Here is a 27483-nt window from a genome sequence, read left to right as displayed (position 1 = left end):
GTAATAACGCAGGTACTCCTTTTGCTAAAATGCTAAAAAAAGAAAACATATGATAAATTAGAGTTGTGCATTTAAGCTTTGGATGAATGCAAATCATCCAATCGTCCGAATTTTGCTGATTCGTTGAGTCATTTGATATATGAACAGCCAAATACATTATTGGATGAAACGGATAAAAAACGAATGATTGCTTGAGGAAATGGATTTGTTCATTCATGCTGTTTGGCACTAAAAAAAGGTGCAGGAATGGGGGAAGTAGTTATATTGTTTGGTTAATAAGCTCCTTTGTTTGTAATAATGTATAGGGGATCTTACCATTTACTTGTCCATCGTGCCTGTCCAATCCTGCCATAGTATTACTAATAACTGATATTAGGGACAGCTGATCAGGCACTAAATGCTTGATTTTAGCCATACAGGAGTTGCATGTTCTTTTAATATTGAAAAATAGGTTCTTTAAATTGTTCGAATAACGGTAATGAATCAAAAGCCAACATTCGTCCAAACCGAATGCCTGCATGGACGAAATTTGGCCAAACTGAACATTTAAAAAATCTGAACCTAATCTTTCGGATGAAGCAAATTGTTCACCCGCGCACATTTCTACTAATTATATTAATAAAATAAACATAATAGAGAGGAATTTGGAGATATAAATTAAGACAATTACTGACATATTTAAAGAATATTACAAGAATTTACCACAGACATTGAATAGTCAACATGAAACAGATCTCTATATCTATGTAGAGAAAGCTGACCTTACTGTGATTCTTAAAAGAGTGGTAGAGACATTACCCTCCCCCAGCTCTGTTGATGAAGTTAAAATGGCTATTGAGGCTTTACTCTGAATCAAAAGCTCAGGTCTAGAATGCTTTTCAAATAAATATTCTAAAACATTTAAATATCTTTTAGTGCCACACCTCATGCATCTCTTTAATGCACTGGATGAGGGGGGGGGGGGGTATTTTTCATCAGAATTCTTAGAATCTCATATTTCTGGAATTCCTAAACCCAATAAAAACCCAACACTTCTAAGGAATTACAGGTCAATTTTTCTTTTGAATACTGATTTGAAAATATTCAAAAAAAAGTGGAAAAAACACCCTACTAGCGTGCAAACCCAATCGCATATTCTCATGTGTACTAACCCGGCATGAAAATATGAATATTTCACATTCCAATATTCTTCACATAGCAGTATATGTTCTATTTATTTATAAATACACATATATATATATATATATATACTGTGCCGCTACTTTATTAGGTACGGCTACCTTGCAGCGTGTTGAGCCTCCTTTAGCATATATTCATCTAGGCAACGGATTCAACAAGATGCAGAAAACGTGATGGAGGTATTGGGTACAATGTAGACATGAGTTTTTCACGCAACATCTGGATATTTGACGGAGGTGTAGGACTGCAGTGAATAGCCCTTTCCAGCTCATCCCAAAGATGTTCAATAGGATTGAGATCCAGGGACTGAGCGGGCCCCTGCTGCAAAGAAAAGTAATTGTCATGTTCCAGGAACCCTCCCATAGTAATGCAGGCTTTGTGCACTGGTGCATTATCCTGCTGGAAGTGACCATCTGCTTGAGGATAAACTGTCAACATGAACAGATGCACTTGGCCAGCAACAATGTTTAAGTATGTTGTGGCATTCTGATGTGAATCTAGGGGTATCAATGGACCCAACATGTGCCAGGAAAACATTACCCACCATAACACCGCCCCCACCACCTTGCAGTTTTTATCAGATATGACGGGTCCATGGTCTGGCTCACTATCGGCATTCCAATTCATCCCAAATGTGTTCAATGGGGTTGAGGTCATGGCTATAGGCAGGCCACTCAAGTTCCGCCACACCAAACCTGTTAAATCATGTCTTTATGGACCTCGCTTTGTGCACAGGGACAAAATCTTGCTGGAACACGAAAGGGTCTTCCCCAAACTGTTGCTTTAAAGTTGGAAGCACCTATTTTGTCTAAAATGTCTTTGTATCCTATAGCATTTAGATGAAGCTCCACTTGATATAGATGGTCTTAGCCCAAACCCTGAAAAAAAGCCCCAGACCATTAATCCTCCTTCATTAAATTTGAAAGTAGGCACCATGCATTCTGGTATGTAGCATTCTCCTGGCATCTGCCACAACCAGATTCTTCCATCAGACAGATAGTGAAGCATGACTCATCACTCCAGAGTCCAGTGGCAGCATGCCTTACACCACTCCAGCTGACACTTGGCATTGTGCATGTCAATATGAGGCTTGTGTACAGTTGCTCAGCCATGGAAACCCATGGAATCTCCCAATGCACAGTTCCAGTGCTGATTTTGCTTCAAGAGGCAGTTTGATGCAGCAGATGATAGCTGATTTTTATGGCCTTACTCTGTGTGGACGATTGTTGCTCCAAGATGCTTCCACTTCACAATAAGAGCAGTTGACTGGAGCAGATCTAGTAGAGCAGAAATTTCACAAACTGACTTGTGGCAAAAGTGGCATTCTATGGCAGTGTCCATGTTCAAAGTCACTGAGCTCTTCAGTATGTGGCATTGTCCACGTTTAAAGTCACTGACCTCTTCAGTACATAGAAGAGTCCACATTTAAAGCCACTGACCTCCTCTGTACGTGGCAATGTCCACGTTTAAAGTCACTGAGCTCTTCGATACAACCCATTATACTGCCATTATTTGCCAATAGAGATTTTATGGATGTGTGCAGGATTTTATGCACCTGCTAACAATGGGTGTGGCTAAAACACCTGAACTCAATAATTAGTAAAGGTATCCACATACTTTTGGGCATATATTGTGTGTGTATAATACCATGTATATATAAAGTCTTGCGGAGATGATTATTTTACCTGTGCTTTAGTTAAGAAATGAAAATTTGGTGGGAAAAAGAAAAAAGAAAGATATAATGAATATTTGACCTGTTAAAGGGTTCTTAAGGACTGGAGTTGAAAAAACATTGAGCTAGGTGATTGGGGAATATTCATGTCAGAAACAGAAGATTTGTACACAACATTCTGCATATATAGCATAGTATCTACCTTGATATTGTTGAAATATCCAGTGAAACCAAAAGCACCACATTTATTCACCTGTTTCATCAACTGTTGGTTTTAGAGAGTATGAAATAATACATATAATATAAATAAAATGCCCAGCACTAAACAAATAAAGAAAAATAATAAACAAAGTATTCATTAGAAGTAACAGGAAATCCTGAAATATCAATCTTTGTAAGTGTAAAGACTAAAAAAAAGTGGCTTAGAAGGAAGCTGTAAGAGAATTCACACACTTCTCCATTTGAGACCTCCTATTAAAGGGATATGTAACCCAACATTTTTGATTCTTGATTCAGATAGAGTGTGTCATTTAAAACCAGGGGCGGTTCTACACAGCGGCCCACAGGGGCCAGTGCCCCTGTAAAAATGTCCCTGGCCCCCCCTGTGCTGGCCACTGAGCTGACTGAAAAATACCGGACAAGATCAAGGCTATTTATCTGCTTCCCTGTCCCTGAAACGCTGTCTAGTCAAAGTGTGGGGTTAACAAAATGTAGTAAATATATACTGTATATGTATGTGTATGGATTTGTGTGTGTATATAATATATATATATATATATATATATATATATATGTGTGTGTGTGTGTGTGTGTGTATATATATATATATGTGTATGGTTGTGTGTGTGTATATATTTATGTGTGTGTGTGTGTGTGTATATATATGTGTATGGTTGTGTGTGTGTGTGTGTGTGTGTGTATATATATATATATATATATATGTGTGTGTATATGTATGTATGTATGTATGTATGTATCTATGTGTGTGTGTATGTATGTGTGTGTGCATGTATGTATGTGTATGTATATGTGTTTGTGTATGTATGTGTGTGTGTGTATGTATTTGTGTGTATGTACGTGTGTATATATGTGTGTGTATGTACTGTATATATGTGTGTATATATGTGTATGGATGTGTGTGTATATGTGTATGTATACATTTATACACACACACACACACACACATATATATATATATATATATATATATATATATATATATATATAATTTGTTTCTGTTTTTTAATGTGCCCCCCCTGATTAAACACTGGCCCCACCTTGGCCCCCCCAGTAAAATTTGTCTAGAACCGTTTAAAACTATTTTCCAATTTAATTTGATCTAATTTGCCTTGTACTCTTGCTATCCCTTTTTAACAGAATACCTAAGTGGGCTCAAAAGCAGCAAAGCACTACTGGGAGCTATCTGCTGATTGGTGGCTGCACATGCCCTTTCTCATTGATGTGATCACCTAGTTCCCAGTAGTGCATTAATGTTCCTTCAACATAGGTTACCAAGAGAGCAAAGCAGATGTGATATTAGAAGTAAATTGAAAAGTTGTTTACAATTGTTTGCTCTGAATCATGAAAGAAAAATTTGGGTTTCATGTCCCTTTAAGTCCCCACTATTTTAAACATATAGGCAGACAGTTATGCATGTTAGTTAAAAGCCTAAACATTAAACCTCCGCCAGATGCATGTCTTCAGCAACATTTTATGCCAGCTATGTGTCAAAATATTAGTGTTTAGAACATATCTCATGTAACAGACAATGTTTACATGCCGGCTATATATAGCATTAAAGCTTAAAGAGACAGTGCACAACAAATTTCATATAGCTGCACGTAATAGACACTACTATAAAGAAGAATATGCACAAATGCTGATCTAAAAATCCAGTATAAAACCTTTAAAAAACTTACTTAGAAGCTCCCAGTTTAGCACTGTTGATGAGGTTGACTGGGACACCCAATGAAAGGGGCTGGGAAAACTATAAGAGCAAACACTCCCCCCCCCCCCAATTCCCTGCATATGAAAAGACACATAACATAAACAGGAGCCTATAGGAGTCTGTAAATGTGTGTATGCATCTGACATGGTGGGGCTTGGTTAGGAGTCTGAAAACCAGCACAATGTTATTAAAAAATAAGCAGAACTATACATTGTTATTATTATTATCATTTATTTGTATAGCGCCTGCAAATTCCGTAGCGCTGGGTACAATGATAGGGGGTATACAATGACAACATTTTTGATAAAAATACAAAACATAAAACTAAATAAATCTGGTACAGGAGGAAGAGGGCCCTGCTCCGGAGAGCTCACAATCTACAGGTTTAGGGTGCAGAGACATAAGGTTGGGGTAGCTTGTTACATCAGTTGTAGTTGCAGTAGTGAGTCAGGCAGTTCATGTATTAGTTTGGTTCGGATGAGGGATGGAGGAGATATGGTACGCCTCTCTGAATAGTGTTACAAAAACACTTCCAGATGGGCTATATAAATAATAATAAAATCTAGTATACAATGTCCCTTTAACCCAGTTGCATACAACAATAACCCAGCTATATACTCAAATATTAGCTGTCAGACTAGGCTTATGTTACTTGCAGCTATTTTACCTTCTAATTCTGAAGCATTCTCATTTGTTTACTACCCTTTGAGGTAGAACCACCAAGTGTCCCTATTTGAGAGGGACAGTCCCTATTACTAAGCTGTTTCTGTGAAACAGTCATATGTCCCAATTAGCAGATTTTCCCTTAGCCCAACCCATAGGCCACCCAGACACACCCACAAACCACCTAAGCATGCCCGCCTACCAACCATCCGGACACGCCCATGGTGCGACCTACTATCCACCCGTGACCTTGCCCTCTCCCAAAATGTCCTTGCCCACAAAACCGTGACTCCCCACTCGACCTTCTGAGTCCCTAATACCGAGCCATAACTATTGGTATGTATGCTTTTAGGGGAGCCCCCAGCCATCCTAATTAGCATACATTTGTTTTTGGATATATAATAATACAGCATAACTCAGAAACTAAAGCTGATTGGACTGATTTTAATCAATCATTTATTTTAAAATTAGATTCAATCACACTTAGAATAAGTTTCAACATAAATGGTCTTTATTTCTATATTTTTTCTTTATTGTCTACATTGACCTGCTCCTTATAGGACCAGTAAATATAGTAGCTTTGCATAATCAACAAACACATGATAACAAGACAATGTAATAGCACTTAGTCTGAACTTCTTTCTGTCTATTTCCACTCCCCCTATATCATGTGAAAGCCATCAGCCAATCACAAATGCATATTCGTATATTCTGTGAATTCTTGCATAGCTCAGGAGTTAGTGACTCAATAAGTGTAAATATAAAAATACTGTGCACTTTTTGTTATTGGAAGTAAATTTGAAAGTTGTTCAAGATTGCAGCTCTATCTTAATCATGAGCGTTTAATTTTGACTTGAGTGTCCCTTTAAAAATTCTGGCCATGCCAGTAAAATACCAGCTTGGTGGCAACCCAATCCCCTTCAGTGGGCATGCCTGGTATCAGAGAAAATATATGAGAAATAACTGACTGCCAGTAATGATATATGAGAGCTACAAAATTGCAATTAAAGGGACATAAAACTGCTGTATACAACTAAAAATGGGCTGGCTCCTTAGCTTAGATTGCTGCTTTTTCAAACAAAGATAGCAAGAGAATGAAGACAATTTGATAATAGGAGTAAATTAGAAAAAAATAATATATTTTCTTATTTTTTAAAAAATATTATAATTAATCCATAGAATATATACGGAATATATATATTTTACAGTATGTTTAACAATTTTTAATCATTTATATAATTAAAAAAATATTTTATATCTAACATTTCAATAATGCGGCTAGTTTTGCATGTACGCTTACCTGACTGCGTTAAGATCTAAGTTGAGAAACACGATGCTCAAAACGCATATTTTACTTTCCTGTGTTCTTCACATAAAAAATAATGCAATTTTTTTATTAGAAAATATATATTTTTATATATATCTGATACCCTTCATGTAAAATGCATATCTATACCTATATATCTATAAGAAGAGATATGCAGGTATAGGTATGTACACATATATTTAGAAATATGTAAATATGTATATTTTAAAAATAAAAATAACATTATCTGGGCAGCGGAGCCAACAGCCGAAGCAGTCAGACGCACTTCTCTAGAGCTCCTGTATTATACCTTGAAATAATACCCTTATCTTGCAAGTGGTAACTCCCTCTGAGAGTTCTAGGACATTACAAAGTCATAGAGTACTGAAGAACTGAAATCAGAATTCTTCTATTTATATGTGACAACAAGAAAACTAGTATGGGAGTTCTACCTCAGCAGAGAGTCTATAGCAGAGATGCAAGTCGCCATCTTGGATCCCAGACGCTTTGCATTGTATGCTGTGAGTTTCTCTTCACTCAATCTGACCACTGCTACTTTGGGCATCGAGACTCCTAAAGAACATACCCCCCCCCCCCCAGTACACTGGAATAAGAGGCAGCTCCCCTTCATTGCTGGAGGTACAGTTCACGGACACGTTCTATTCACGCAGTTGCACTTTCCCACAATATGGCGGCTGCTATTACTAATGCGCTACGCATCTTAATGGCCACTCAGTACAAAGCTCTTCTACAGGAGATATGGTCTACTTTCAGCACAGACCAGAGTGGTCTAGCTGAATATAGAGAATAAACTGACAGTTTACCCCTTATTGATGCTCCAGACGGCCCACGTGTTGATATCCAGCTCATAAGAAATAATGGTTATGGTGTTGACCATGGCAAGGAAACATCTCTCTGCAAGCTTGTTCCTGAGGACTTCAGACAGGACACCAAAGCAACCTTCATGCCAGATTCTCAACATCAATTTGGTCCTCTCTACATAGTTAGATTTACATTACAATTACCCTTATTGCTCGTAAGGGGGGACATTGACCTGAAATCGGATTACTACCTGAGAGACACGGTACCTTACAGGAACATTCAGCAATGGTACAACCTAGCTTGTACTAGAGCAGGCAGAGGATAATCAACTATTATTTATAATTAAACCTGACTTAAGGCGGTAGAGCTAACATTTGTAGAATTGAAGATGTTAATACTGTTTAGTTATGCACTTTACCCTTAGCTGTGGAGACCTTTATTGTTGTTGTGCACTAATGTGTATTTTTATTTTATGACTTACTGCTGCTGGGGTTACTATGGTACTCAACATTGTAGAGCTATACTGTTCGTGTATGTTTTTGTATTATTTCTCGCACATAATCTATGTATCATACACTTATCGCATTACCCATAGCCAATGTGGTCTCTTTGTCTTGGGCTAGATGTTTCTACTATATCCTACTAGTCGTACTCCTAATATACTTGAGTCTTTTATAGGTGAAATCACAATTTCACTATTACACCATGGTGGCCATTTTTTCCCCCCTCAAATTAAAAGAGTTCAGCATATTATTAAGAAAATTACCTCACAGTGGCAACCAACAGATACGTGTCCCCAGACTTTCTTTTATAATTCCTAAGCTATGCCTATGTATATACAGTATAACTATCTTTAGCAGCCTTTAGGTGTAAGTATATTAAAGGGACACTCAATCAAAATTAAACTTTCATTATTCAGATAGAGCAAGCCATTTTAAACAACTTTCCAATTTACTTCCATTAACAAAATGTGCACATTATTTTTATATTTAAAATTTTTGAGTCACCAGCTCCTACTGAGCATGTGCAAGAATAAGTGTGTATGCATTTGTGAATGGCTGATGGCTGTCACATGATACGTGTATGCATTTGTGAATGGCTGATGGCTGTCACATGGTACAGGGGGAGTGGAAAAAGACATAACTTTTAAAATTGTCAGAAAAAAAAATATCTACTACTCATTTGAAGTTCAGACTAAGTGCTATTGCATTGTCTTGTTATCTTGCATTTGTTGATTATGCAAATCTACTGTGTTGACTGGTCCTTTCAGCAGTGTTTACCCGCTGACAAACTATCTTCAACTCAGCACAAATTTATATTTTAGCACTTTAGCTACATACTGTATTTTTATATAAATATTATCAGATGCTAGAAGTCCAAATTCATCAAATCCCCCAAGAGTGGCCGCTCTGTAACTACCATCTGACATAATCTTAAAGGCCCAGTTGCTCCAAGAGTGACCAGTCCAGTAATATACTATACTTTAACAGAAAAGCAAGGTTTCATTTATGTTTGTTCAATTTTCTTATTAGCATTTCAGATACTTATTGTTACCATAGATGTTCCACTTTAAGCTCTTAGTATACAGGTTAATAATCTCACACTGTTATTCCTAATGTAAGTGTTTGCTGTTCATCATCCTGGAGAGAGATGGAGTCTGTAAATCGCATATATACAATTGTGATAATGCCTGCTGTTTTCCAGCTCTTGGTTTTAGGTCTCCTACCTTTCTTGATAATGCATTGTCTTGCAAACAATACACATCCTATCTGTGAGTCTTAATGTGTTCGTACGAAAACCCCTTGTATACTGATTTGGAATTACAATCTTTAAAGGGACACTGTATCTCCCATTTAATGTGTTTCCAATGGTCCATTTTACCTTCATGGGTATATTTAGTTGTTTGAAAAACACTCCATTTCCTTTAATTTATTTGAAATAGCTGCTTTTGACTGCTATATCGCCTGTTATACTTAAAATAGAACTAACAAAGTTTTTCCGTAGAAATGCTAGGTAAACATGAAACAGTAGCACTAATTTGTCTCCTAGTGGGGGTTGGTGGGATATAGGAGAAAGAGAGAGATTCTGTATCTGAAATAGCTGGTTGTGCTCATTCAACTCCCAAGCCATATTTAGTATTCAAATACCCAGGGGCGTAACTAGAAACCACAGGGCCCAGATGCAAGAATATAAGAAGAGCAGCAACCCATAAGAAAGAAAAAAAAAGTTTGATTTTTTTTTGGGGGGGGGGGGGGGTTTGTGCAGAAGCTGTTGGGCCCCCTTGAGGGGTGGAACTCCTGGGCCCAGTCGCAGTTGCAGCCTCTGCATCCCTGGTAGAGTTCCGCCCATACCATTACCTAACATTGATAACATTAGCAGGTCTGCTTCACTTGCTTGCTCAGCCCATTGTTATGGGTGTGTCCTGGAGAACAATAGGTGATTGGTTTAATGAGCAAAATTGTCTATTTCAAATACAAAAATGAAAATGAAGGAACAATTTCTCATAAATGTAATACTCTGGAATAGGTATAACAACTAATTTGGAACACATTAAGAGGAAACACATTTTATAATACAATATCCCTCTAAGCTGCAATTGGCAAGAGGAAAATAATAGCATTTGTAGATAGCATTCTACAACAAAGTATCTACCATAAAACCATTATAAAATATATATGTAACCACATTCATTAACACTTTTTTGTGCCTATGTGAGTTAGGTGTATACTTCATATTTGTACACCAGATCTATAATCTATAATACGATATGTGTAAGTAATTGCTTATTGTCCTGCAGGTGAAAGAGTAGGCTGTCTGACAGTAGTAATCAAGACCAATGAAGTTCTTCTTGGAGTTTGCTCACAGTTAGAGATACTTGCCCGAAGCAAATGGTCAGCACCCCCTGCAGTTGGAGCACGTATTGTAGCCACAATCCTTAACAATTCATTTTTTTATGCTGAATGGTGAGTAGAATCTCTTTTGCTTATGAACAAGGGGTTATGATCCCAAGCTGAAGGGTAGTATATTCAGTATGGAAACACTTCTTTACAGAAAGGGTGATTTATTCATGGAATAAACTTCCACAAGAGATAGTAATGATAAACACTGTGAGGGGACTTTAAGATTGCCTGGGATAAGCATAAGGCTATCCTATGAACTAGATACGTTTATACTTTTAGGAAATACAGGCAGACTTGCTGTGTCTATGGCTCTTATCTGCCGTCAATACCTATGTTGCTATGTTTTGCATTAAAAAAGGGGGTACAGATCATATTTTACAATATATCTCAATGGTGATTATAATTTAAGAGCTGAAACAGGAGAATTGCTTAAATCTTTATTTTTAGTGTTCTGAAATAACAATAAAATGGTGTTAAATCTCTCACAGGATCTGAGTTTTAGGTTTTCAATTAAAGAGGCATTAATCCCCAATAATACTTTAATGTGTTAAAATGGTTTATATTGAACCCTTGCTTGCCTATAACAATGTATTCAACCTCTACAAATGGTAAAGCACATAGGTTAAAGGGACAGTCTAGTATAAATTAAACTTTCATTATTCAGATAGGACTTTCCATTTAATCAACTTTCCAATTTACTTTTATCATCAAATTTGCTTTTTTCTCTTGGTATTCTTAGTTTAAACTAAACATAGGTAGGCTCATATGCTAATTTCTAAGCCTTTGAGGGCTGCCTCTTATCACATGCTTTTTAAATCTCTTTTCAACACAAAGAGTACAAAAGTAGATAACACTGTGTTCAGGCACAGGGGGTTATTTAAGATTTAGCACAAAACAATGCTAAATGCAAGACAATAGATACTAAACAGTCACAGTCATGTGATCAGGGGGCTGGAAGAAGGTTCCTAGATACAAGGTAATCACAGAGGTAAAAAGTATATTAATATAACTGTGTTGCTTATGCAAAACTAGGGAATGGGTAATAAAGGGATCATCTATCTTTTAAAACAATAACAATTATATGGTAGACTGTCCCTTTAAGTCAGCGCTAAATTAGCAATAAACAGCTATTCACTGCAACATTTCTTACTTGAGCTTCTCCTTTTTAAAAATACACCTACCAAATTACTGTCTTATTTTTAAGTGGATCTAAAAGTAATTTGATATTAAACAATTTCACTCTAATTCTGATGCATTAATTAGAACCCCATCTATAAAATAAGAACATGTTTTACAGTCTTAAATGGTACAATTTATCAGCATAAAAATAACTATGCACATTGTACCATGCCAACTCCCGGCAGGAAGAAATCCATAAGATGCTGAATAATAACAGTCAGTTTGTTTGGGGCCAAGTTCCATGCAATTAAAATTATTAATCAATTCAGAATAAGTGGCTTAAATGTAAATAATGCAATGTAATTAAAACATATATTTATCTAAAAGGACAAAATAAATGAGGTTTTAGTTTAAAATTGACACAAGCTACATACAATGTCAATTTTACTGTAAAACCACTAGATGGCAATAGAGGACAATCTTACATGAGCCTAGATTTGTAATTTGATCCGCATGCATGCATAGTTTTAAAATAACTGTTCTCCCCAATATTAAACAAACTCCTTTACAATTGGCCTCCAAAATATAGGGGTCCATTTCATTTCTTTAAAGGGGCAATCTGGTCAAAATTAAACTGCCATGATTCTGATTGGGCATGCAATTTTAAACAACTTTCCAATTTACTTTTATCATCAAATGTTCTTTGTTCTCTTGGTAATCTTTGTTGAAAGCTAACCCTAAGTAGGCTTATATGTTAATTTATTTTTTCAAAGCTAGAGGGTGTTAGTTCATGTGTGCCATATAGATAACTCACTCACGTGGAGTTACCTAGGAGTCAGCATTGATTGGCTAAAATGCAAGTCTGTCAAAAGAACTGAAATAAGGGGGCAGTCTGCAGAAGCTTAGATACAAGGTAATCACAGAGGTAAAAAGTATATTAATATAACCATGTTGGCTTTGCAAAACTAGGGTATGGGTATTAAAGGGGATTTTCTATCTTTTTTAAACAATACAAATTGTGGAGTAGATTGTCCCTTTAAACATGATTTATCTAACAAAAATACCCATAGACTGTAATGGTGATATTCTGTAGAAAATCATTACATTATTTATTTATTTTTAAAAATAGGAAAATCCCATAGTTTCTCAATATTCTACCACATAGGCTCATTAAATTATCAGGATTGTTTTATGTAAATCTAAAGCATTCTTGAATTCCCTTGCTTTATTTGTCCCCTCCCCTCTTGAATGATTCTCCATGTATTAACTACCTTTTGTGCATTTGTGGTTTGCTTCTGAATCTGATACCCTTTCATTTCAAATATGACCTGTAGGCCTGGTACTATTACTTTTATGAAATATACATTTTTATTTCCTTACTGAATTTGTTCCCACCACCACCCTCGGAAGTCTGTAATTGCCCTTTAAGTAATTGATGTTTTTAAATAATCAACTTGTGTGTTTATATGCTACATGTTTAACTGCTAATGCAAAGTATTATGGGAGAATTGCTTTTTAGGTAAATACTCTGATTAAAACTGGATAATATTTGTTTCCATTGAATATTTCTGTTTGCATTCTATCAAAATACTAAATACCTGCTGTTAATGTTAAAAGTAAACATGTTACACTGGTGAAGATTTGTTTCATACATTCGGTTTGACTGAATTTCGTCCATGCAGGTATTCGGTTTAGACGAATATTGATTTCGGACTACTTATGATTATTTCCAATGGGAACAGCTCCTGTATGACTAAAATACAGCATTTAGTGCCTGACCGGCTGTCCCTAACATCAGTCATTGGGACTACTAAGGCAGGATTGGACAACTTAATCCCTTACCGACCAAGGATGTACAGGGTACGTCCTACAAAAACTGTCACTTAATGACCAAGGACGTACCCTGTACGTCCTCAGGGTTTTCAAGCTTCAGGTTATTGCAGTAATGCCTCGATATTGAGGCATCGTGCAATAACCTTTTTTAAGCATCCGATGCAGAGAGAGCCACTCTGTGGACCTCTCTGCATCGGCCAGCGATGGTGCCGATCGTTGGTGGGTGGGAGCCATAGCAGGAAGGCCAGTGGGCAGCCCATCACTGGTGCGTGCCCCGGATCCTGTTCCTGAGTGTCCAGGAGTGTGCAAGGAGGCGGGGGCAGGGCTTGGGAGTGCACGTTCATGTGCACGGACATCAACATATGCCGAAGGAGGGAGAGGGAAAGAGAGAGGGAGGGGGGGGGGAATTGTTTTGAAAGGGATCCGGGATGAGGAGGGGCTAGGGTATTGAGGGGGGAAGCTACATTACAGAAAATGGGGTGTTAAAATATATTTTGGGAAAAAAGGGGCAATTTTGTAAGTAAACTGGGTACTGGCAGGCAGTACCTAAGATGGCGGCCAATAGGTCGAGGGGGGAAGCTTAGAGAGCTGTTTGGGGGGGATGAGGGAGGTTGGGGGATCCTACAGTTCATATAAAATATATATTTTAAAAAAAAATGTACTTAAAGGGACAGTATATGGTAAAATTGTTTCTCCCTTAATGTGTTTCTAATTACTTTTTAACCAGCTGCAGAGTATAAAATGTATGAAAATTTGTTTTTAAGGTTTATTTGTGTATATGAAGTAGCTGTTTTTGTGTTTTGAAGCCACAACCTAATAAAATGGGTTGAGCTTGTAGATATAATCAGAGCTCATTACTTCATTACATTGTGTACTTATACAAACTTCTTTATCTTATATCTGCTCATAAACCAATCACCAAAACTTGGAGAGAACAATGGAAAATTAACATTTTATTACCTTATCTCTTCTATAACCCACTGGGAGTGTAATTTCTTTTACTGGCTGTGTTTACACAGCTTGGCCTTGAGGCCAAAAACTTTCAGAATAGGTGGGGATATCACAGGCTAAATCAACTATTTCAAATGCAAATATAAGGGTAATAGAAATACTTGTAAACAATTTAATACACTCCAGCAGGTAAAGTGGATCATTGGGAACAAATTAAAGGGGAGAATTTTTTTGAGTAAACTGTCCCTTTAAGATGGTGGTGACAATTGCGAGAAGGGGGAGGGAAGAGAGCTGTTTGATGGGAGTCAGGCAGGGATCAGAGGGTGGGATGTGTCAAGTGGGAAGTTGATCTCTACACTAAAGCTAAAATTAACCCTACAATCTACCTAATTAACACCTTAACTGCTGGGCATAATACAAGTGATAAACCTAAAGTTAGTGAAAAAGTAAACGATTTTTGTTATTTAATCAGATTTGGTGGTGAAACGGTGGCATTAAATATACCAAAATGGGTCTAGATTAATACTTTGGGTTGTCTACTAAAAAAAAAAATATACATATCAAGAGATATTCAGGGATTCCTGACAGATATCAGTTTTACAATGTAACTATCACTAATTTTGAAGAATAAAATTGGGTTGGAAATAGCAAAGTGCTACTTGTACTTATTGCCCTATAACTTGCAAAAAAAGCAAAGAACATGTAAACATTGTGTATTTCTAATCTCAGGACAAAATTTATAAACTATTTAGCATGGGTGTTTTTTGGTGGTTGTAGATGTGTAACAGATTTTGGGGGTCAAAGTTAGAAAGAGTCTGTTTTTTAAAAAAATGTCCTCATATTTTATATTTTTTTTATAGTAAATTATAAGATATGATAAAAATAATGGTATCTTTAGAAAGTCCATTTAATGGCGAGAAAAACGGTATATAATATGTGTGGGTACAGTAAATGAGCAAGAGGAAAATTACAGCTAAACACAAATACTGCAGAAATGTAAAAATAGCCCTGGTCCTTAAGGGTAAGAAAATTGAAAAATGGTCTGGTCACTAAGGGGTTAAAAGGCATAGCAACATTTCAGGCATCTCCACCCTTAATCATGTATAAAGGAATAGTCATGATTCAGATAGGGCATGCAATTTTAAGCAACTTTCAAATTTACTCCTATGATCAATTTTTCTTTGTTCTCTTAGTATCGTTATTTTAATGTAAGCTTAGGGGCCTTTCCATTTTTGGTTCAGCAGCTGGGAAGCGCTTGCTTATTGGTGGCTACATTTAGAGACCAATCAGAAAGGGCTACCCAGATGCTAAACCAAAAATGGGCCCTCTTCAAAGCGTACATTCTTGCTTTTTCAAATAAAGATACCAAGAGAACGAAGAAAAATTGATAAAAGGAGTAAATTAGAAAGTTACTTAAAATTGCACGCTTTATCTGAATCATTAAAGTTTAATTTTGACAAGACTATTCCTTTAATAAATCTGCTTATTTTTATACAAAAAAAACATCATTCATTTAAAAACACATTACCGGAATACTTAAAGTAAATTTGTAATCCTATGCCACCATCTAGTGGCCATTTCAAATATTGCCCATATTTTTTTTTTTATTTATCTTCAACAATTTTATCTCCTATTATAGTATATCTAAATATGTTTAAGGAAAGTAAGTTACATACGTAGACCATGTCAGACACCTGTGTCATTTAATTTTTATATAAAAAGGACATCAAATTAGCCAACTACGTTGGAGGGTGATTGGTCAAGTACGGCTTTTAAGATGTTGGGGTGATAGATAAAAGCTTCTTAAACCAACAGCAGGAGTTATATTGGATTTACTAATTAAATACTATGTCACCAAAAGGTTTAAATAGAGATTTTGACTATTCTGTATTTTTGTAATATAAATTTGGGGTACTGACTATGTTGAATTTGAAAAGTAGGGCTTGGGTAGGATTTGGCCCTCTTGTGCAACTTGCTTTCCTTAAATATATTTTAATATGAGATTCAATTGTTGAAGATAAATAAAATAAAAATATCTGCAATATTTGGAATGGCCACTAGATGGCGGCTGAGGCCAACAAATGTGCAATAAGTATTCTGATAATTTACTAGATTATGATTGGATCAGTATTTTGTGCTCCTGCTCGTACCTTAACTACGCTTGAAGAAAGCTTTTTGCTGCACCTTCTTTTGCTTGATGATCCACCCTCTTTCTGTGGCTCATGTAACAGAAATATTCTTCCGGTCACAGGCTACCAAAGCATGACAAGTGGTTGTGGACTGCTTGCCACTCCATGACCATGCAAACTGGATATGATATTTTATGGGCAATGGGTATATTGAAAAATTAATTATTTGTATATATATATACTGTATATATATATATATATATATATATATATATATATATATATATATATATATATATATATGTAACTGTATGACACTCTCCTGTCTCTTTAGAGATCCATTCTACTAGTGATACCATGTCAGACTCTGTGACCGCAAAGGGAAGAGTCAGTTTGTTCAGCTCTAGGTAGTCCAATACAGGACAATCAGGCACATTAAATGGGCTGACCTCTGGATGAATAACACCTGCCTGCAATAACACATAGTTGGTCTCTCCAATTTCCTTGTGCTCCCCCAGCAGTCTGCACTGTTTCAGACACACTGTGGTAGCAGGAAGGATATAAACACTGGTTCAGCCTGACCCCATTCAGTTGGCTTTACTGCTCTGATCTGTTGTGTGCTGTGGGTGAACCACCACCTGTGCAATAAAATCTGTATCCCCTCCTAGACTCACTTCAGCTCCTGTATTCACAAGAGCTAACATTTCTGGGGGTCTGCTCTGATTTCCCCACCACACCCTATTTTGCAAATATTGGCTTTTGTCCCTTGCAACTATGTGTATCCAGACATCCAAACTCTCCCGGAAACTCCGGGAGTCTGCCGCATTGAACTAGCGGCTCCCTGACACCCGCAAACTAAACACAGTATCCTGGAAACTGGGCCTGCGGGCTGGGGGAGGCATCAGAGCAGCTACATCACATATCGACTGCCCTCCTGTTCTGTCACCATGACCGTGATGAGCCGGTGGGTGAGTGCACTTATTGTGCTGTATTTGGGAATCAGATGTATCCGGGGGGAAGGGGGGTACCTCCCTGAAATTAGTTTTTGCAGGTTGGGATCTCTGTGTATCCAGGGATTGGCCATGCCAATCTAATGGAAAGGGCACCACACGCCCCTTGAGTCAGCCTGCTAATGTCCCTTTGACACATTCACCAGATCATCCAAGGGATAGAGTAAGGGAGGGGCTGTCTATTTTGTTTACCTTTTGCGCGTCTGCCTTTATCTCAGTGAACTGCTGGTGCGGCTTAAGAGTTTCCATTTTTTCAGTAATTCAGCTGTTGTTTTTTTTTAAATCTATTTCTTCCTTACCAAGCCCAGCAGATCTGTCCACGCCTGTTTCCTAGACACTTTTACTTTATGTGTAAAAGTATCCTGCTCAATAGTTGCACAAAACACATCAAAAATACATTGAAAAATAGAATTTATGCTTACCTGATAAATTTCTTTCTCTTTTGATGTATCGAGTCCACGGATTCATCCATACTTATGGGATATTCTCCTTCCCTACAGGAAGTGGCAGAGAGAGCACCCACAGCAGAGCTGTCCATATATCTCCTCCCTTAGCTCCACCCCCCAGTCATTCGACCGAAGGCTAGGAAGAAAAAGGAGAAACTATAGGGTGCAGTGGTGACTGAAGTTTTTTAAATAAAAATATACTACCTGTCTTAAATAGACAGGGCGGGCTGTGGACTCGATACATCACAAGAGAAAGAAATTTATCAGGTAAGCATTAATTCTGTTTTCTCTTGTAAGATGTATCGAGTCCACGGATTCATCCATGCTTATGGGATACCAATACCAAAGCTTTAGGACACGGATGAAGGGAGGGACAAGACAGGTACCTTAAATGGAAGGCACCACTGCTTGTAGAACCTTTCTCCCAAAAATAGCCTCCGAAGAAGCAAAAGTATCAAATTTGTAAAATTTGGAAAAAATATGAAGCGAAGACCAAGTCGCCGCCTTACAAATCTGTTCAACAGAAGCCTCATTTATAAAAGCCCATGTGGAAGCCACTGCTCTAGTAGAATGAGCAGTAATTATTTTAGGAGGCTGCTGGCCAGCAGTCTCATAAGCCAAACGGATGAAGCTTTTCAGCCAAAAGGAAACAGAGGTAGCCGTAGCCTTTTGACCTCTCCGTTTACCAGAATAAACAACAAACAATGAAGATGTTTGACGGAAATCTTTAGTTGCTTGTAAGTAGAACTTTTAAGCACGAACCACATCAAGATTGTTCAACAGACATTCCTTCTTTGATGAAGGATTAGGACACAGAGAAGGAACAACAATCTCCTGATTGATATTCCTATTAGAAACAACCTTAGGAAGAAACCCAGGTTTGGTACGCAAAACCACCTTATCTGCATGGAAAACTAGGTAAGGTGAGTCACACTGTAAAGCAGATAACTCAGAAACTCTTAGAGCCGAAGAGATAGCTACTAAAAACAAAACTTTCCAAGATAGAAGCTTAATATCTATGGAATGCATAGGTTCAAATGGAATCCCTTGAAGAACATTAAGAACCAAATTTAGGCTCCATGGTGTAGCAACAGGTTTAAATACAGGCTTGATCCTGACCAAGGCCTGACTAAACGCTTGAACGTCTGGGACATCTGCCAGACGTTTGTGTAAAAGAATAGACAAAGCAGATATTTGTCCATTTAAGGAACTAACTGATAATCCCTTCTCCAATCCTTCTTGGAGAAAGGACAAAATTCTAGGAATCCTAATCTTACTCCATGAGTAACCCTTGGATTCACACCAACAAAGATATCTGCGCCAAATCTTATGATAGATTTTCCTGGTGACAGGCTTCTAGCCTGAATCAGGGTATCAATGACCGACTCAGAGAAACCACGCTTTGATAGAATCAGGCGTTCAATCTCCAAGCAGTCAGACGCAGAGAAGTTAGATTTGGATGCTTGAATGGACCTTGGATTAGAAGGTCCTGCCTCATTGGCAGAGTCCACGGTGGAACAGATGACATGTCCACCAGGTCTGCATACCAAGTCCTGCGTGGCCACGCAGGTGCTATCAGAATCACCGAAGCTCTCTCCTGCTTGATTCTGGCAACCAGACGTGGGAGGAGAGGAAACGGTGGAAATACATAAGCCAGATTGAAGGACCAGGGCACTGCTAGAGCATCTATCAGTACCGCCTGGGGATCCCGGGACCTGGACCCGTAACAAGGAAGTTTGGCGTTCTGTCGGGACGCCATCAGATCCAATTCTGGTGTGCCCCATAGCTGAGTCAGCTGGGCAAATACCTCCGGATGGAGCTCCCACTCCCCCGGATGAAAAGTTTGACGACTTAGGAAATCCGCCTCCCAGTTCTCTACCCCTGGGATATAGATTGCTGAGAGATGGCAAGAGTGATCCTCCTCCCATCGGATTATTTTGGTTACCTCCATCATCGCTAGAGAACTCCGTGTTCCTCTTTGATGATTGATATAGGCTACAGTCGTGATGTTGTCCGACTGAAATCTGATGAATTTGGCCGCAGCTAGCTGAGGCCATGCCTGAAGCGCATTGAATATCGCTCTCAGTTCTAGAATGTTTATCGGGAGGAGAGATTCCTCCAGAGACCATAAGCCCTGTGCTTTCAGGGATTTCCAGACTGCAACCCAGCCTAGCAGGCTGGCATCTGTCGTTACTATGAGCCACTCTGGCCTGCGGAAACACATTCCCTGAGACAGGTGGTCCTGAGACAACCACCAAAGAAGAGAATCTCTGGTCTCTTGGTCCAGATGCAGTTGAGGAGATAAATCTGCATAATCCCCATTCCACTGTTTGAGCATGCATAGCTGCAGTGGTCTGAGGTGTAGGCGGACATAAGGAACTATGTCTATTGCCGCTACCATGAGTCCGATTACCTCCATACACTGAGCCACTGATGGCCGAGGAATGGAATGAAGAGCTCGGCAAGTGATTAAAAGTTTTGATTTTCTGACCTCTGTCAGAAATATTTTCATTTCTACCGAGTCTATAAGAGTCCCTAGGAAGGAAACTCTTGTGAGAGGGACGAGAGAACTCTTTTTTATGTTCACCTTCCATCTGTGAGATCTCAGAAAAGCCAACACGATGTCCGTGTGAGACTTGGCTAGCTGGAAAGTCGACGCCTGAATTAAGATGTCGTCTAGATAAGGCGCCACTGCTATACCCCGCGGTCTTAGAACCGCCAAAAGGGACCCTAGCACCTTTGTGAAAATTCTGGGAGCCGTGGCCAACCCAAAAGGAAGGGCCACAAACTGGTAATGCCTGTCCAGAAAGGCGAATCTGAGGAATTGATGATGATCTCTGTGAATAGGGATGTGTAGATACGCATCCTTTAAATCCACGGTAGTCATATATTGACCCTCCTGGATCAGAGGAAGAATAGTCCGAATAGTCTCCATCTTGAAAGATGGTACTCTGAGGAATTTGTTTAGAATTTTGAGATCCAAGATCGGTCTGAAAGTTCCCTCTTTTTTGGGAACCACAAACAGGTTGGAGTAAAAACCTAGCCCTTGTTCCGCTCTTGGAACTGGGCGGATCACTCCCATGGTATGTAGGTCTTCTACACAGCGTAAGAACGCCTCTCTCTTTGTCTGGTTTGCAGACAGTTGAGAAATGTGAAATCTCCCCCTTGGGGGGGAGTCTTTGAAGTCCAGAAGATATCCTTGGGACACAATTTCTAAAGCCCAGGAATCGTGAACATCTCTTGCCCAAGCCTCAGCGAAGAGAGAGAGTCTGCCCCCTACTAGATCCGGTCCCGGATCGGGGGCTACCCCTTCATGCTGTCTTAGAGGCAGCAGCAGGCTTCTTGGCCTGTTTACCTTTGTTCCAAGCCTGGTTAGGTCTCCAGACTGTCTTGGATTAGACAGAATTCCCCTCTTGCTTTGCTGCAGGGGAAGCTGAAGCGGGACCTTTGAAGTTCCGAAAGGAACGAAAATTATTTTGCTTGGTCCTCATCTTATTTGTTTTATCCTGAGGGAGGGCATGGCCTTTCCCTCCAGTGATGTCTGAAATAATTTCTCTCAGTGTAGGCCCGAATAGGGTCTTTCCTTTGAAAGGGATGTTCAACAACTTAGATTTTGATGACACATCAGCAGACCAGGACTTAAGCCATAACGCCCTGCATGCTAAAATGGCAAAACCTGAATTCTTTGCCGCTAATTTAGCCATTTGGAAAGCGGCATCTGTAATGAAAGAATTAGCCAACTTAAGGGCCTTAATTCTATCCATAATATCCTCTAATAGAGTCTCCACCTGGAGAGCCTCTTCTAGAGCCTCAAACCAGAAAGCAGCTGCAGTAGTTACAGGAACAATGCATGCAATAGGTTGGAGAAGAAAATCTCGATGAACAAAAATTTTCATTAGGAGATCCTCTAATTTTTTATCCATAGGATCTTTGAAAGCACAACTGTCTTCGATAGGTATAGTTGTACGCTTAGCAAGAGTAGAAATAGCTCCCTCCACCTTAGGAACAGTCTGCCACGAGTCCTGTATGGTGTCAGATATGGGAAACATTTTCTTAAAAACAGGAGGGGGAGCGAACGGAATACCTGGTCTATCCCACTCCTTAGTAACAATAGTCACAATCCTCTTAGGGACTGGAAAAACATCAGTGTAAACAGGGACCTCTAAGTATCTGTCCATTTTACACAATTTCTCTATGACCACTATAGGGTCACAATCGTCTAGAGTAGCTAATACCTCCTTGAGCAATAAGCGGAGGTGTTCAAGCTTAAATTTAAAGGCCGTCATATCAGAATCTGTCTGAGGGAGCGTCTTTCCTGAATCAGAAATCTCTCCCTCAGATAACAAATCCCTTACCCCTACTTCAGAACATTGTGAGGGTATATCGGATACGGCTACTAAAGCGTCAGACGGCTCAGCATTTGTTCTTAACCCAGAGCTGTCACGCTTTCCTTGTAAACCAGGCAGTTTGGAGAAAACCTCTGTGAGAGTTTTATTCATAACTATGGCCATATCTTGTAAAGTAAATGAATTTGACGCATTAGAGGTACTTGGCGTCACTTGTGCGGGCATTACTGGTTGTTACACTTGGGGAGAGCTAGATGCTAAACCCTCATTTCCTTCTAACTGAGAATCATCTATTGCAATATTTTTAAGTGCTAAAATATGCTCTTTATAATTTATAGACATATTAGTGCAAGTGGGACACATTCTAAGAGGGGGTTCCACAATGGCTTCTAAACACATAGAACAAGGATTTTCCTTGGTGTCAGACATGTTAAACAGGCTAGTAATGAAACAAACAAGCTTGGAAAACACTTTAATCAAAGAAAATAACACTTTAAAAAAAAACGGTACTGTGCCTTTAAGAGAAAAAAAGCTGCACAAACTCTGCAAAACAGTGTAAAAAAGTTTTTTCCTATAAGTGTCACCAGTAACTATGAGCCCTTTATGCAAGCTTGGATTCCTCTTTTACTGAATACAGCTTACCTTTCCCTCATGGGGATATTGCCAGCCTTTTCTAGAAATAACACAGTCTGTCTAGAAAAAAATAGACTGAACATACCTTAATGCAGTTTAGCCTGCAAACTGTTCCCCCAACTGAAGTTTTCCTGTACTCTTCAGCCCTTGTGAGAACAGCAGTGGATCTTAGTTACAAAATGCTAAGATCATCCTCCTCCTTGCAGAAATCTTCATCCCTTTTCTGCCAGAGAGTAAATAGTACACACTAGTACCATTTAAAATAACAAACTTTTTCTTGAGAAAATAAAAACTAACATTTTTGTCACCACACTCCCTTTGCCCTTCCTAGCAGTTAAGCAGGCAGAGAGAATGACTGGGGGGTGGAGCTAAGGGAGGAGCTATATGGACAGCTCTGCTGTGGGTGCTCTCTCTGCCACTTCCTGTAGGGAAGGAGAATATCCCATAAGTATGGATGAATCCATGGACTCGATACATCTTACAAGAGAAAGTATAGTTACTCTCATAATAACACTGAAAAAAAATATATTTTTTTAAAAATTGCATAAAAATGTTTCTAAGGACTCAAAGATATACATACATATACATCTCTAAATGTGTAGGTATATGTTTGTGTTTTTTTTATAAATATATATATATATGTATGTGTGTGTGTATATATGTATTTATACATATAGACACATATAAACACATAAATACAAATACATAAGAATATGTTGCAATTTTAGAATAAAGAGGCGGAGATTGTTCTGGTGCAACACATTTATTTTGTGATTCTCATCTGAAACAGATAAATAACTCTGCTTTACTTTGGGCACTCTGGTGCTATGTCTCTTGGCTGCATTCAGTGCTTGCTTCAGGATTACTGAACCACTGACTATATATAACATTATAATATAAATTATTATTATACATTCTCTTTTCCATGAACAATTGGTGCAAACATATCTGGAATTAAACAAGTCTATGCAGCATAATGCACTATTGGAGTATACTGCATAATAATAACATTCTGCATAACTTCTTCACAAATAAAACATATTTTGAACTGATTCTGGATACCGGAGTTGCTTTGACATAGGGTCTCTATTGTTTTACTAGCCTTAGCCCGCTTCATAATTCGGCCATATTGATTTCAACAGGTGGCTGCAGCAATTTCATTTAACAACCTGTTTAACCAGGCGGACTCAACAGAATATAACAAACTGACTCTGCCTTTTATTTTATTAACCTGTCGCCATCCATGCTAATGGAGCGAATAAACCATACAGATGTTAATACAGTTACTGCAGTTTACTGCAGTTTACCATACACATTATACAAGGCCTGTTATAGCAATTGATCTGCAGAGGTCTGACTTAATAAACTACATTCTATACAATATTATTTCATATTTAAATAACTCTTAATAACATTTCATTAACTGTTATACTTCGATGCTATTCTGCCTTCCTGAAACAGATAAATAACTCTGCTATGTCTCTTGACTGCATTCAGTGTTTGTGTTCTGTTGAAAAGTCCAAGAAATCGAAAACTGCAAGATGACGTCATGTTCGGTGACTCTTCCATTTTCACTATCTGTTTTTGCCTCTGTCTGGGGGGGCGCACCACCGATCCTCTGGCAACGCCCCCCTTGAACCCCCCAGGTGGAGTCAAAATAGATAGTAAAGATAGGTGATTACAGTCCAATCTGATTGGCCTGTGTCTCCGTGTATTGATTCACCGGAAGTGACGTAATCTTTCAGTTTTCGATAGAACACTTGCTTCAGAATTACTGAACCACTGAGGCGTTTCCATGGTAACAATTACAGTTACTGTGGCTGAGAACATAACGATCGCCACCTGCTGGTAGGAGGTTAAAACAGCAGCACAAGAACTATGGACAATGTAGTAATTAATTTGTCAATAATAACAAATAAAAAAATGTTTAATACAATTGCTTAATACTCAATTCTGCATAATGTATTCTTTTGGGGTGAAATTAGTTGAATACCCTTTTAATACACAGAGTGTCACATATACATATATAGACATATATAAGTGCATTGGAGCCATCTGCAGTCAAAAGGCATATAAAGGCATATTTATGCAATATTTATATTTAATAACGTGTTTAACAATGTAATGTAAATATTTCACATTCCAGTGTTCTTCACACAGAATATGTTCTAAGTTCTAAGTATTTATAAATAGATATATATATATATACTTTAGCAACAGAGAACTTCCCAAGCTGTCAATGGTGTCACAGAAGATATCATAACTTGGTTAACACTTTGCAAATACAGCTCTTGCAGGCACATGAACAGTCAATGTGGTGGAATAAATCTCTCAGTATGATGTGGAGCACTACACACCCCCAAAACAAACTAGACCAAGGGCATCCACTAAAGCGGAATAGGGTGTAACATAACACTCACCCTTCTGCCGATGTCTTCCGCTGGAGAACAGTCACTCACCCGGTGTGTAAATATGGGAACCAAAAAAGGCGCAGCTCCTATCTTCAGCGTGTGTCCGCCGTTACTGCTGCCGCTCCAAACATTTCTCCCAAACACGCCGGGGTCTGACGTCAGCATAAGGTAGGGGGTGTGTGTGAATCCTCCAACCGCTATTCGTGATACCGGATCTTCCAGACTTCAGCTGTGCCGATGCAGGCCAATAGAGAACCAAGAACGGGTACTGTCTCTGATAGAGATTGCAGGAGGGATTCCTTGTAATCCCAGGTAAGGCAATGAACAAAGAGAAGGCGCAACCTCTTACAGATAAAAGTAAAACTTCTTTATTGCGTAACGGATAAAATTCCAGCAGCTGGGAAACATGATACAAGGTGCAGGGTCTGATTAGTTTCGGCTTGTGGCCGTAATCATAAACCTAACACACCATAAAACAAAATTAGTTTAAAAAGGATTCACTACTCTCTAATTGGTTAATTGACATAAGGGGTTGGAATTCATGTTTACAAATTTAACACTTGAAGTACCATGAATAATCACCTTAAACATAGTAGCACATACTTTTCTACTTAACATAGACATCAAAAATAAATTTAAATAGTCATTGGTAAAAGCAATAATGTGCATATAATTTCAAAGGTTTCAACAATACATAAATAAACAACATCCCCCAAACAGAGTTTGTCCCTAAACATATTTTAATAAATTGCTTACCAAGAAAGGTCAGAATATAATACTATTCCCTTTCTATTTTGCCTAATATTATATGGTAGCAAAAATATATATATTTAATTAGAACAATACATTCTGTGTGTAAAGGAGTGATTAGAGAAAAATTCCTTTATTATATATATAAATGCATACATATAAATTTTCCCTAACCCTAGGATGTCTAGATATCATGTGTAGCTGTAAAACCCTGTGTTGTGATTATACATATAGATGTGTATATAACAAGCTGCTAAATTAGTAGTAAGTACCCTAAATGAGCAAATGGTAATACCTGACTATAATTTACTTTAAGCAAAAGTGTATAAATGTCCTATCACATGTAGTTGTCTCACTTCTAGTAGATGTATAAAGTGAGTATATATGTATAGAGACAACATTAGATAGAACATATATACATAGTGTAACTGGTTCAATAAACAAGAGGCTTATGAGTTTGCACAACATATTAAAGTTAGCCAATATCAGCATTAGGGGGTATCGGCCGCAGGCGACATAATGAAACATGTAAAGGGCATCAAGTGAGCCAAAGGTGGCAGAGGGTCCCAGACACAGAAACACAACATTTAGAAACACAATGTTTCTGATCAACTGAGGTTTATGATAAACGTGCTACCAGTGATTAATTAGGTCAAATTCAGAGTTATACCCTTCTGGTATCTGTGTCCTCAATATAAATATCCAAAAGGTCTCTTGTTTAGCTAAGAGCTTATCCTTGTCACCACCCCTAGGGGGTCTTTTTATAGCTTCAATAGCTCTCCATTTAAAAGTGGTGACATTACAATGATGTGTTTCTATAAAATGTTTGGAAAGTGCTGAACATGTGACTTTGTTCTTGATGTAGCCTAGATGTTCCCTTATTCTGGTGCGTACATCCCTACTCGTTCTACCAATATATTGGTGATGATGTTGTGTGCACTCTATTAGGTATACTACATAAGATGTCGAACATTTTATGAGACCTTTTGTTTCAAACATTTGATTTGTGGTACAGGAATAGAATTCTTTGCCTTCAACCAAATAGTTACAGTCTTTGCACCTTCCATCGCCACATTTATATGTTCCCTGAATACTTAACCAAGAACTAGGGCGTTTATTTATTGGCAATTGTGTTGGAGATAGAATGTTCCCTAGGGTTATATTTTTAGAATACACACATTTAAAACCCTTATCTATCACCTCTTTTAATGCCCTGTCTCCATAGAGTATCGGAAAATATTTTTTAGGATAGCACAAATTTCATAATATTCAGTTGAGTATTTTGTGATAAACATAGTTCTATCATCCATGGTATTTCTTGGTCTGTGTTCCAGGGCCTCCCGCCTCCCAACCTTAGCCACCTCC

The 27483-nt window shown here is 38.2% G+C and overlaps 1 protein-coding gene across 1 annotated transcript in view; it reads left to right on the top strand.

Annotated features, from left to right (window-relative positions):
- LOC128664610 (aspartate aminotransferase, cytoplasmic-like) overlaps nt 1-27483 on the top strand; it is a 231497-nt gene that overhangs the window by 163005 nt on the left and 41009 nt on the right. Inside the window, exon 8 of the mRNA XM_053719426.1 lies at nt 10388-10553. Coding sequence (XP_053575401.1) covers nt 10388-10553 — 166 coding nt within the window. The remainder of the gene's footprint in view (nt 1-10387; nt 10554-27483) is intronic.

This window comes from Bombina bombina, chromosome 6 (assembly GCF_027579735.1).
Source record: "Bombina bombina isolate aBomBom1 chromosome 6, aBomBom1.pri, whole genome shotgun sequence".
Taxonomy (NCBI): domain Eukaryota; kingdom Metazoa; phylum Chordata; class Amphibia; order Anura; family Bombinatoridae; genus Bombina; species Bombina bombina.
This window is presented reverse-complemented; position numbering and strand designations above follow the sequence as displayed.